Below are 12,260 nucleotides of genomic sequence, written 5' to 3'. Positions count from 1 at the left end.
GTCATTTTGTTGTAATGAGTAACAAGTAAATGATACAATGTTTGATTATTACAGAGACATGTTACGAGGATGGTGATTGTGCGACAGGGCGAGTATGTCTGGAAGGTGTGTGTGCCTGTGGTGGGGACACTATGTGTCTGGGCCACAAGAAGGCAGTGTGTGGGACAGACGGTCTGCTCTACCCCAGTCACTGTGAACTACACAGACAGGCCTGTATCCAGGGCCATCACATTAGGATTGACCACCAAGCTCGCTGCCTCAGCCACCACGAGGCTGGAGATGGTAGCAAGCCCGACCACCTTCAAGGTATTCCAATAAAGCTTCTGATAGTTTGATGTTGTTTTCTATGGTCTTGGTACATTTTGTACAAATCAAATTGTTGTTTACATTTCCTATGTGATGTCTTACAGTTTTAAGACACTTGAAAAAGTTCCAAGATCAATAAGACTATTTATCCTGATAGGGTCAGCATCCTCCATTTCATCAATGACACATGTCATTCTGATAGGGTCAGTATCCTTCATTTCATCAATGACACATGTCATTCTGATAGGGTCAGTATCCTTCATTTCATCAATGACACATGCTAATCTGATAGGGTCAGTATCCTTCATTTCATCAATGACACATGTCATTCTGATAGGGTCAGTATCCTTCATTTCATCAATGACACATGTCATTCTGATAGGGTCAGTATCCTTCATTTCATCAATGACACATGTCATTCTGATAGGGTCAGTATCCTTCATTTCATCAATGACACATGTCATTCTGATAGGGTCAGTATCCTTCATTTCATCAATGACACATGTCATTCTGATAGGGTCAGCATCCTCCATTTCATCCATGACACATTGTCATTCTGATAGGGTCAGTATCCTTCATTTCATCAATGACACATGTCATTCTGATAGGGTCAGCATCCTCCATTTCGTCAATGACACATGCTAATCTGATAGGGTCAGTATCCTTCATTTCGTCAATGACACATGCTAATCTGATAGGGTCAGTATCCTTCATTTCATCAATGACATTTGACATTTGTCAATGACTCTTGTAAGTAAAGGTTAAATTAAGGTAATTTCAGGTTTTCAAAATGGAAATGGGAGTAACGGCAATGAAACCATCAAGAAAAAGCTTATTATCAGTATTGAATACATTGAACTTCATATCACACATAGAAATAGAATGTTTTCCAAGGAGATGATCTTTAAATTTCCCCGTAGCCTTTATCATTCTGGTTCTCTGGGAAATTGACTGTTGTAAGTTTTCTTATCTACTGTTGACATTCATCTTAAAATTATTTTGAAAAATCTTCATATTGTGAACATGTGAGCCCTTCAATATTGTATCAAGAGTGAAAAGTCAACACCTTAGATAGGGTAAGCAGGCATTCTACCATCAAGAAATGGAAATTTGACAATATGAAAAGCTTCACTTGTTATTATCATTGTGACATTCCATAGCAGATATAAAGATATGCCATTTGTGATGAGACAATCCAATATTCATAAGCTGTATGTGATGACGGAGACAATCCTATATTCATAAGCTGTACATGATGACCGAGACAATCCAATATTCATAAGCTGTACATGATGACAGAGACAATCTGATATTCATAAGCTGTACATGGTGACGGAGACAATCCAATATTCATAAGATGTACATGATGACGGAGACAATCTAATATTCATAAGCTGTACATGATGACGGAGACAATCTGATATTCATAAGCTGTACGTGGTGACGGAGACAATCCAATATTCATAAGCTGTACATGGTGACGGAGACAATCCAATATTCATAAGCTGTACATGGTGACACAGACAATCCAATATTCACAAGCTGTACATGGTGACGGAGACAATCCAATATTCATAAGCTGTACGTGAGGACGGAGACAATCTAATATTCATAAGCTGTATGTGATGACAGAGACAATCTAATATTCATAAGCTGTACGTGATGACGGAGACAATCCAATATTCATAAGCTGTACATGATAACGGAGACAATCCAATATTCATAAGCTGTACATGATAACGGACACAATCCAATATTCATAAGCTGTACATGATGACGGAGACAATCCTATATTCATAAGCTGTACATGATGACGGACACAATCCAATATTCATAAGCTGTACATGATGACGGAGACAATCCAATATTCATAAGCTGTACGTGATGACGGAGACAATCCAATATTCATAAGCTGTACATGATAACGGAGACAATCCAATATTCATAAGCTGTACATGGTGCCGGAGACAATCCAATATTCATAAGCTGTACATGGTGACGGAGACAATCCAATATTCATAAGCTGTACATGGTGACGGAGACAATCCAATATTCATAAGCTGTACATGGTGACGGAGACAATCCAATATTCATAAGCTGTACGTGATGATGGAGACAATCCAATATTCACGAGCTGTACATGATGACAGAGGTGATTTTCTGTATCCGACCAGTTTCCCAACGTATAGACAATTTGTGTCTCTAACAATACCGCTGCTCCACAAGGTCCATATAAAGTCCTTGTGTAATTGTGTTTACAACTAAGGAGAACAATATCCAGACATGTTTTAGGTTTTCTCAGTAATCTCATTGTCTCTAGGATGACGTTTAAACAATGTTTAATTTTAAGTAGAAAACCAAAAATAAATCTGATATAGGTGTGTCAGGTTGTGTGTCATCATTAACTAAGCCTCTGTAGCCACCTGGTAGTGATCCATATTACACTGTGTGTAGCAGCACCCCCTAATACTGTCAGCTTCAATGACTGGATATACATATCAATGTCATGTACTTTTAGGAAGACACACTGTGTTCCTCTTGTGTAATGATGATGGGTAGGCTGGATGGATATTCCATCAGAGCTTACCTATTTTACAAATTGCATATATTGTGGGATTAATAAAAAAGGAATACCTATCCACTATGTTTACAATGTGACAGTTTCTCCCATAAAGTAGGATATAAGATTAACTCTTATAATATGTTGTGTTCCCTAGGAACCCTTTGTGAGTATGAGGAACGACAAGGTGTTGAAGCCATCCTGTGGGGAATGGACGTGACGTTCACCGTGGTTAGAACCATGGAGGAGTGTCTCGAGTCATGTGACCGGGCCCAGGTGACCGGTCTGTGTGTGGCATTTGAGTTTTCTGCCTCCAGTGGTCAGTGTGCATTGTATGAAAACAAGGATGACATTGTCTACCGACCCAATATTGACATGACCTTCTTTAACCAGGTCCGCTGCAGAAAGGAAATAGGTAAGGTTCAAGTGACCTTCATAATATTGTGTTAAAAAATGATCAACTTTTTAGCCCACCATCATCAGAGGGTGGGCTATTCAAATCGCCCTGCGTCCGTAGTCCATGGTCCGTCCGTTCTCAAATTTCATATATAGGTTCCCCTTGGTGCCAAGTTATGCATATTGCATTTTGAGATCAATCGGAAAACAACATGGCCGACAGGCAGCCATCTTGGATTTTGACAATTGAAATTTGTTATCGCTATTTCTCAGAAAGCACTGAAGGGATCTTTCTGAAATTTCATATGTAGGTTCCTCTTGGTGCCTAGTTATGCATATTGCATTTTGAAACCAATCGGAAAACAACATGGCTGACAGGCAGCCATCTTGTATTTTGACAATTGAAGTTTGTTATCGTTATTTCTCAGAAAGTACTGAAGGGATCTTTCTCAAATTTCATATGTAGGTTCCTCTTGGTACCTTGTTAGGCATATTGCATTTTGAGACCAATCGGAAAACAACATGGCCGACGGGCAGCCATCTTGGATTTTGACAGTTGAAGTTTGTTATCACTATTTCTCAGAAAGTAATCAAGGGATCTTTCTGAAATTTCATATTTAGGTTCCCCTCGGTGCCTAGTTATGCATATTGCATTTTGAGACTAATCGGAAAACAACATGGGCGACAGGCAGCCATGTTGGATTTTGACAATTGAAGTTTGTTATCGCTATTTCTCAGAAAGTAATGAAGGGATCTTTCTGAAATTTCATATATAGGTTCCCCTTGTTTGAAAAGTACAAGAGGGATGTTTCTCAATTTTTACAGATTAGTAAGAGGAAGGGAAAAATAGAGAAAAGATCAATCTGACATGGAACCTATCAAGATCGTTCAATGGTGGGCGCCAAGCGCCAAGATCCCTCTGGGATCTCTTGTTTTTACTGCCTGTTGAACCTGGTAGACCCTGTAATATGTTATATACTGAATACCTGGTAGACCCTGTAATATGTTGTCTACTGAATACCTGGTAGACCCTGTAATATGTTTTCTACTGAATACCTGGTAGACCCTGTAATATGTTGTCTACTGAATACCTGGTATACCATGTAATATGTTATATACAGTCAAACCTGCCTTAGCGACCACCTGAATTAAACGACTTCCTGTCATATGCGACCGTATTTTTTCCTCCCAACGTTATTTACTATACAAGTGACCTGAATTAAGCGACTACCTGTCAGACGCGACTAACGACCATCATTTCCGTCTCCCAAATGCTGAAAAGCGACTTTTTCAGCGACTTTCCGAGTTTTAAAACGGAAGCAGAAGTCATAATCAAGAAGAAACCGGACAAATTTGTCTGCTTTTAAAGATTAAAAAAATACTTCAGAAATGCATGAAATGTCTTAATCTGTCTCAAAAAATGTACTGAATTTATTATCTTTGCCCTGATAACACCCAAAAACGAACGAAACTGTACTTTACTTCAAAAGAATGAAAGATGGCGAAAAAATGTCTTCGCCATTCAGACGATTTTCACGAAATTTTGATTGATAAAAATACAAACATTTGCTTGGGAAGTATGAAAAAGAGTGAATAAACAGTCAACTTACTGTTTAACTGAAATTTATGTTCTTTTTGAGACATTAGAACAGATATTTGCCAGTTAAAAACGTCTCCATTGTTCTGAAGGAAATGCAGTTACGTGACTAATAATCCGGACGGAAGTCCGGACAAGGAATTCAGGAATGCAAAAAAAAAAAAAAACTTTTTTTTTTTTTTTTGGTAAATGTATCCGGCACTGAAAATAATCAAATTAGCCATTCAAACTCTTTGATTTTTTTTTTGTATTTTAAAATAAAAATGTTTCTATTGTAACATGCTAAAAGAATTTAAATATAGATATTAATGAAAATAAAAGAAACTGAATTAAATTTATAAAAATAAATATTGTACTACATATGTAGAAATGGGGATATTTTATTGTCCATTATTATAAGCATTTTATTTCATTAAGTGAATAGTGAGTTTTCTTCTTTTTTCTTCTTCTTGTTTTTCTTTCGTTTTCCTCAAAAGGTCTCTTACAGATTTGATTATATTCACAATCTAATTGATGACTGAGGTCATTCCTTTTCATATATGTACTAATACTTGTAGCTGATAAATTTTACATATGTGGCAGAATAATTATGATCTTTCCTTTTCGGGTAATTTTCTTTGAACCTGGATTAAGAGACCACCTGTCATATGTGACCTTTTTTATTGACTCCCTTGGAAGGTCACATATGACAGGTTTGACTGTACTGAATACCTGGTAGACCCTGTAATATGTTGTCTACTGAATACCTGGTAGACCCTGTAATATGTTGTCTACTGAATACCTGGTAGACCCTGTAATATGTTGTCTACTGAATACCTGGTAGACCCTGTAATATGTTGTCTACTGAATACCTGGTAGACCCTGTAATATGGTGTCTACTGAATACCTGGTAGACCCTGTAATATGTTGTCTACTGAATACCTGGTAGACCCTGTAATATGTTGTCTACTGAATACCTGGTAGACCCTGTAATATGTTATATACTGAATACCAGGTAGACCCTGTAATATGTTGTCTACTGAATACCTGGTAGACCCTGTAATATGGTGTCTACTGAATACCTGGTAGACCCTGTAATATGTTGTCTACTGAATACCTGGTAGACCCTGTAATATGTTGTTTACTGAATACCTGGTAGACCCTGTAATATGGTGTCTACTGAATACCTGGTAGACCCTGTAATATGTTGTATACTGAATACCTGGTAGACCATGTAATATGTTGTCTACTGAATACCCGGTAGACCCTGTAATATGTTGTCTACTGAATACCTGGTAGACCCTGTAATATGTTGTCTACTGAATACCTGGTAGACCATGTAATATGGTGTCTACTGAATACCTGGTAGACCCTGTAATATGTTGTCTATTGAATACCTGGTAGACCCTGTAATATGTTGTCTACTGAATACCTGGTATACCATGTAATATGTTATATACTGAATACCTGGTAGACCCTGTAATATGTTGTCTACTGAATACCTGGTATACTATGTAATATGTTATATACTGAATACCTGGTATACCATGTAATATGGTGTCTACTGAATACCTGGTAGACCCTGTAATATGTTGTCTATTGAATACCTGGTAGACCCTGTAATATGTTGTCTACTGAATACCTGGTAGACCATGTAATATGTTGTCTACTGAATACCTGGTAGACCCTGTAATATGTTGTCTACTGAATACCTGGTAGACCTGTAATATGTTGTCTACTGAATACCTGGTAGACCTGTAATATGTTGTCTACTGAATACCTGATAGACCCTGTAATATGTTGTCTACTGAATACATGGTAGACCCTGTAATATGTTGTCTACTGAATACCAGGTAGACCCTGTAATATGTTTATTGAATACAGATTTTTCAATTGTGTTTTTAATTCATTTCCACTAACCAAGTTTGTAATAAATGATTTGTTCTGCAAAAACGTAGACCAAATTGCTTGTGGAAAAATTGATCAAACATTGGAAATATTGGCATTCCATTAGGTATTGTTCAGAGGAATTTTTATTCATGAATATTTCAAACATTCTTGTACGTTCATGATGACAAAGTTTTTGGAACTGGCTGTTATACAATTAGCTGACAAAGTTATAAAACGTTTGCCAAGAGAAGTATTGATTGCCGCAGCATTAGATTGTGCTGGGAGAGCCTTTGCATCAAGCTTAGAGGCAGCATTCCCTCTAATACTGACTTGCTAATCGCAATATGTAACATTAGATTGCAGGTAATTCATTGTGAAGTTTCTTTTTTTGTCATTGTTCAAATGAAATAGGGTTTGATGACCGATAAAATAGGGTTCGATGACATATAAAATAGGGTTTAATGACAGATGAAATAGTGTGATGACAGATAAAATAGTGTTTGATGACAGATAAAATAGTGTGTGATGACAGATAAAATAGTGTGTGGATGACAGATAAAATAGTGTGTGATGACAGATAAAATAGTGTGTGATGACAGATAAAATAGTGTGTGATGACAGATAAAATAGAGTGTAATGACAGATGAAATAGGTGTGATGACAGATAAAATAGTGTGTGATGACAGATAAAATAGTGTGTGATGACATAAAATAGTGTGTGATGACAGATAAAATAGTATGTGATGACAGATAAAATAGTGTGTGATGACAGATAAAATAGGGTTTGATGACAGATAAAATAGTGTGTGATGACAGATAAAATAGTGTGGGATGACATAAAATAATGTTGGATGACAGATAAAATAGGTGTGATGACAGATAAAATAGTGTGATGACAGATAAAATAGTGTGGGATGACAGATAAAATAGTGTGTGATGACAGATAAAATAGTGTGATGACAGATAAAATAGTGTGAGATGACAGATAAAATAGTGTGTGATGACAGATAAAATAGGGTGGGATGACAGATAAAATAGTGTGGGATGACAGATAAAATAGTGTGTGATGACAGATAAAATAGGGTGGGATGACAGATAAAATAGTGTGGAATGACAGATAAAATAGTGTGTGATGACAGATAAAATAGAGTGTGATGACAGATAAAATAGTATGGGATGACAGATAAAATAGTGTGTGATGACAGATAAAATAGTGTGATGACAGATAAAATAGTGTGAGATGACAGATAAAATAGTGTGAGATGACAGATAAAATATTGTGTGATTACAGATAAAATAGTGTGTGATTACAGATAAAATAGTGTGGGATGACAGATAAAATAGGTGTGATGACAGATAAAATAGTGTGTGATGACAGATAAAATAGGGTTTGATGACAGATAAAATAGAGTGTGATGACAGATAAAACAGGTGTGATGACAGATAAAATAGGTGTGATGACAGATAAAATAGAGTGTGATGACAGATAAAATAGGTGTGATGACAGATAAAATAGGGTTTGATGACAGATAAAATAGGTGTGATGACAGATAAAATAGGTGTGATGACAGATAAAATAGTGTGGGATGACAGATAAAATAGTGTGAGATGACAGATAAAATAGAGTGTGATGACAGAAAAAATAGTGTGTGATGACAGATAAAATAGGTGTGATGACAGATGAAATAGTGTGTGATGACAGATCAAATAGTGTCTGATGACAGATAAAATAGTGTGTGATGACAGATAAAATAGTGTGTGATGACAGATAAAATAGTGTGGGATGACAGATAAAATAGAGTGTGATGACAGATGAAATAGTGTGTGATGACAGATAAAATAGGGTGTGATGACAGATAAAATAGTGTGTGATGACAGATAAAATAGTGTGTGATGACAGATAAAATAGTGTGGGATGACAGATAAAATAGTGTGTGATGACAGATAAAATAGTGTGGGATGACAGATAAAATAGTGTTTGATGACAGATAAAATAGTGTGTGATGACAGATAAAATAGGTGTGATGACAGATAAAATAGGGTTTGATGACAGATAAAATAGTGTGTGATGACAGATAAAATAGGGTTTGATGACAGATAAAATAGTGTGTGATGACAGATAAAATAGGTGTGATGACAGATAAAATAGTGTGTGATGACATAAAATAGTGTGTGATGACAGATAAAATAGTGTGATGACATAAAATAGTGTGGGATGACAGATAAAATAGTGTTGGATGACAGATAAAATAGTGTGTGATGACAGATAAAATAGGGTTCGATGACATAAAATAGTGTGGGATGACAGATAAAATAGTGTGTGATGACAGATAAAATAGGGTTCGATGACATAAAATAGTGTGGGATGACAGATAAAATAGGGTGTGATGACAGATAAAATAGGGTGGGATGACAGATAAAATAGTGTGGGATGACAGATAAAATAGTGTGGGATGACAGATATAATAGTGTGTGATGACAGATAAAATAGGTGTGATGACAGATAAAATAGTGTGTGATGACAGATAAAATAGTGTGTGATGACAGATAAAATAGGTGTGATGACAGATAAAATAGGGTTTGATGACAGATAAAATAGGTGTGATGACAGATAAAATAGTGTGTGATGACAGATAAAATAGTGTGTGATGACAGATAAAATAGTGTGTGATGACAGATAAAATAGGTGTGATGACAGATAAAATAGGGTTTGATGACAGATAAAATAGTGTGTGATGACAGATAAAATAGTGTGGGATGACAGATAAAATAGTGTGGGATGACAGATAAAATAGTGTGTGATGACAGATGAAATAGTGTGTGATGACAGATAAAATAGAGTGTGATGACAGATAAAATAGTGTGTGATGACAGATAAAATAGGTGTGATGACAGATAAAATAGTGTGTGATGACAGATAAAATAGTGTGTGATGACAGATAAAATAGTGTGTGATGACATAAAATATGTGTGATGACAGATATAATAGTGTGTTATGACAGATAAAATAGAGTGTGATGACAGATAAAATAGTGTGTGATGACAGATAAAATAGAGTGTGATGACAGATAAAATAGTGTGTGATGACAGATAAAATAGTGTGTGATGACAGATAAAATAGAGTGTGATGACAGATAAAATAGTGTGTGATGACAGATAAAATAGAGTGTGATGACAGATAAAATAGTGTGTGATGACAGATAAAATAGTGTGGGATGACAGATAAAATAGTGTGTGTGATGACAGATAAAATAGGTGTGGTGTGATGACAGATAAAATAGTGCGTGATGACAGATAAAATAGTGTGTGATGACAGATAAAATAGAGTGTGATGACAGATAAAATAGTGTGTGATGACAGATAAAATAGTGTGTGATGACAGATAAAATAGAGTGTGATGACAGATAAAATAGTGTGTGATGACAGATAAAATAGTGTGTGATGACAGATAAAATAGAGTGTGATGACAGATAAAATAGAGTGTGATGACAGATAAAATAGTGTGTGATGACAGATAAAATAGTGTGATGACAGATAAAATAGTGTGGGATGACAGATAAAATAGTGTGTGATGACAGATAAAATAGGGTGTGATGACAGATAAAATAGAGTGTGATGACAGATAAAATAGTGTGTGATGACAGATAAAATAGTGTGATGACAGATAAAATAGGTGTGATGACAGATAAAATAGGTGTGATGACAGATAAAATAGTGTGTGATGACAGATAAAATAGTGTGTGATGACAGATAAAATAGTGTTTGATGACAGATAAAATAGGTGTGATGACAGATAAAATAGTGTGTGATGACAGATAAAATAGGTGTGATGACAGATAAAATAGTGTGTGATGACAGATGAAATAGTGTGTGATGACAGATGAAATAGTGTGTGATGACAGATAAAATAGTTTGATGACAGATAAAATAGTGTGTGATGACAGATAAAATGTGTGATGACAAATAAAATAGTGTGGGATGACAGATAAAATAGGGTTTGATGACAGATAAAATAGGTGTGATGACAGATAAAATAGTGTGTGATGACAGATAAAATAGTGTGTTGACAGATAAAATAGTGTTTGATGACAGATAAAATAGTGTGTGATGACAGATATAATAGTGTGTGATGACAGATATAATAGTGTGTGATGACAGATAAAATAGTGTGTGATGACAGATAAAATAGAGTGTGATGACAGATAAAATAGAGTTTGGTGACAGATAAAATAGGTGTGATGACAGATAAAATAGTGTGTGATGACAGATAAAATAGGTGTGATGACAGATAAAATAGTGTGGGATGACAGATAAAATAGTGTGATGACAGATAAAATAGTGTGAGATGACAGATAAAATAGGTGTGATGACAGATAAAATAGTGTGTGATGACAGATAAAATAGAGTGTGATGACAGATAAAATAGTGTGTGATGACAGATAAAATAGGTGTGATGACAGATAAAATAGGTGTGATGACAGATAAAATAGAGTGTGATGACAGATAAAATAGTGTGTGATGACAGATAAAATAGTGTGTGATGACAGATAAAATAGTATGTGATGACAGATAATATAGGTGTGATGACAGATAAAATCGTGTGTGATGACAGATAAAATAGTGTGTGATGACAGATAAAATAGGTGTGATGACAGATAAAATAGAGTGTGATGACAGATAAAATAGTGTGTGATGACAGATAAAATAGAGTTTGATGACAGATAAAATAGGGTGTGATGACATAAAATAGTGTGTGATGACAGATAAAATAGGGTGTGATGACAGATAAAATAGTGTGTGATGACAGATAAAATAGGGTGTGATGACAGATAAAATAGTGTGGGATGACAGATAAAATAGGGTGTGATGACAGAAAAAATAGGGTGTGATGACAGATAAAATAGAGTTTGATGACAGATAAAATAGTGTGTGATGACAGATAAAATAGTGTGTGATGACAGATAAAATAGTGTGTGATAACAGATAAAATAGGGTGTGATGACATAAAATAGTGTGTGATGACAGATAAAATAGGGTGTGATGACAGATAAAATAGAGTGTGATGACAGATAAAATAATGTGTGATGACAGATAAAATAGTGTGTGATGACAGATAAAATAGTGTGATGACAGATAAAATAGTGTGTGATGACAGATAAAATAGTGTGTGATGACAGATAAAATAGTGTGTGATGACAGACAAAATAGTGTGTGATGACAGATAAAATACAGTGGAACTTCGTTAACTCGAAGTCGACGGGACCACGAAAAAACTTCGAGTTATCCGAGTGTTCGAATTAAGCGAGTTATCGTTTTTGGTGAAAAGTTTGGTCAATATTTGTCAACATTATATAATCATAATAACTTCGCTCCGTCGCTCACCAGATCAGTGTAAAGACTGGTCAATACATGTAAATATATATGTAATGTTTCGTTATGTCACTTGTAATTTGGTGTAGTTTTGCCGATATACAGTCACGATAAAGTTTCTTTCACTTAGTCACTTCAATAATGATCTGATGTGCAAGTCAT

The 12,260-nt window shown here is 35.4% G+C and overlaps 1 protein-coding gene across 2 annotated transcripts in view; it reads left to right on the top strand.

Moving 5' to 3' along the window:
- LOC117322144 overlaps positions 1 to 12,260 on the top strand; it is a 107,163-nt gene that overhangs the window by 55,182 nt on the left and 39,721 nt on the right. For both annotated transcript variants that reach the window (XM_033876920.1, XM_033876912.1), the window contains exons 4-5: positions 55 to 306; positions 3,024 to 3,281. In XM_033876920.1, the coding sequence (XP_033732811.1) occupies positions 55 to 306; positions 3,024 to 3,281 (510 nt within the window). The remainder of the gene's footprint in view (positions 1 to 54; positions 307 to 3,023; positions 3,282 to 12,260) is intronic.

This window comes from Pecten maximus, chromosome 1 (genome assembly GCF_902652985.1).
Source record: "Pecten maximus chromosome 1, xPecMax1.1, whole genome shotgun sequence".
NCBI classification, from domain to species: Eukaryota; Metazoa; Mollusca; class Bivalvia; order Pectinida; family Pectinidae; genus Pecten; species Pecten maximus.
The sequence above is the reverse complement of the archived record's forward strand: the minus strand, read 5'-3'. Positions and strand labels throughout refer to the sequence as shown.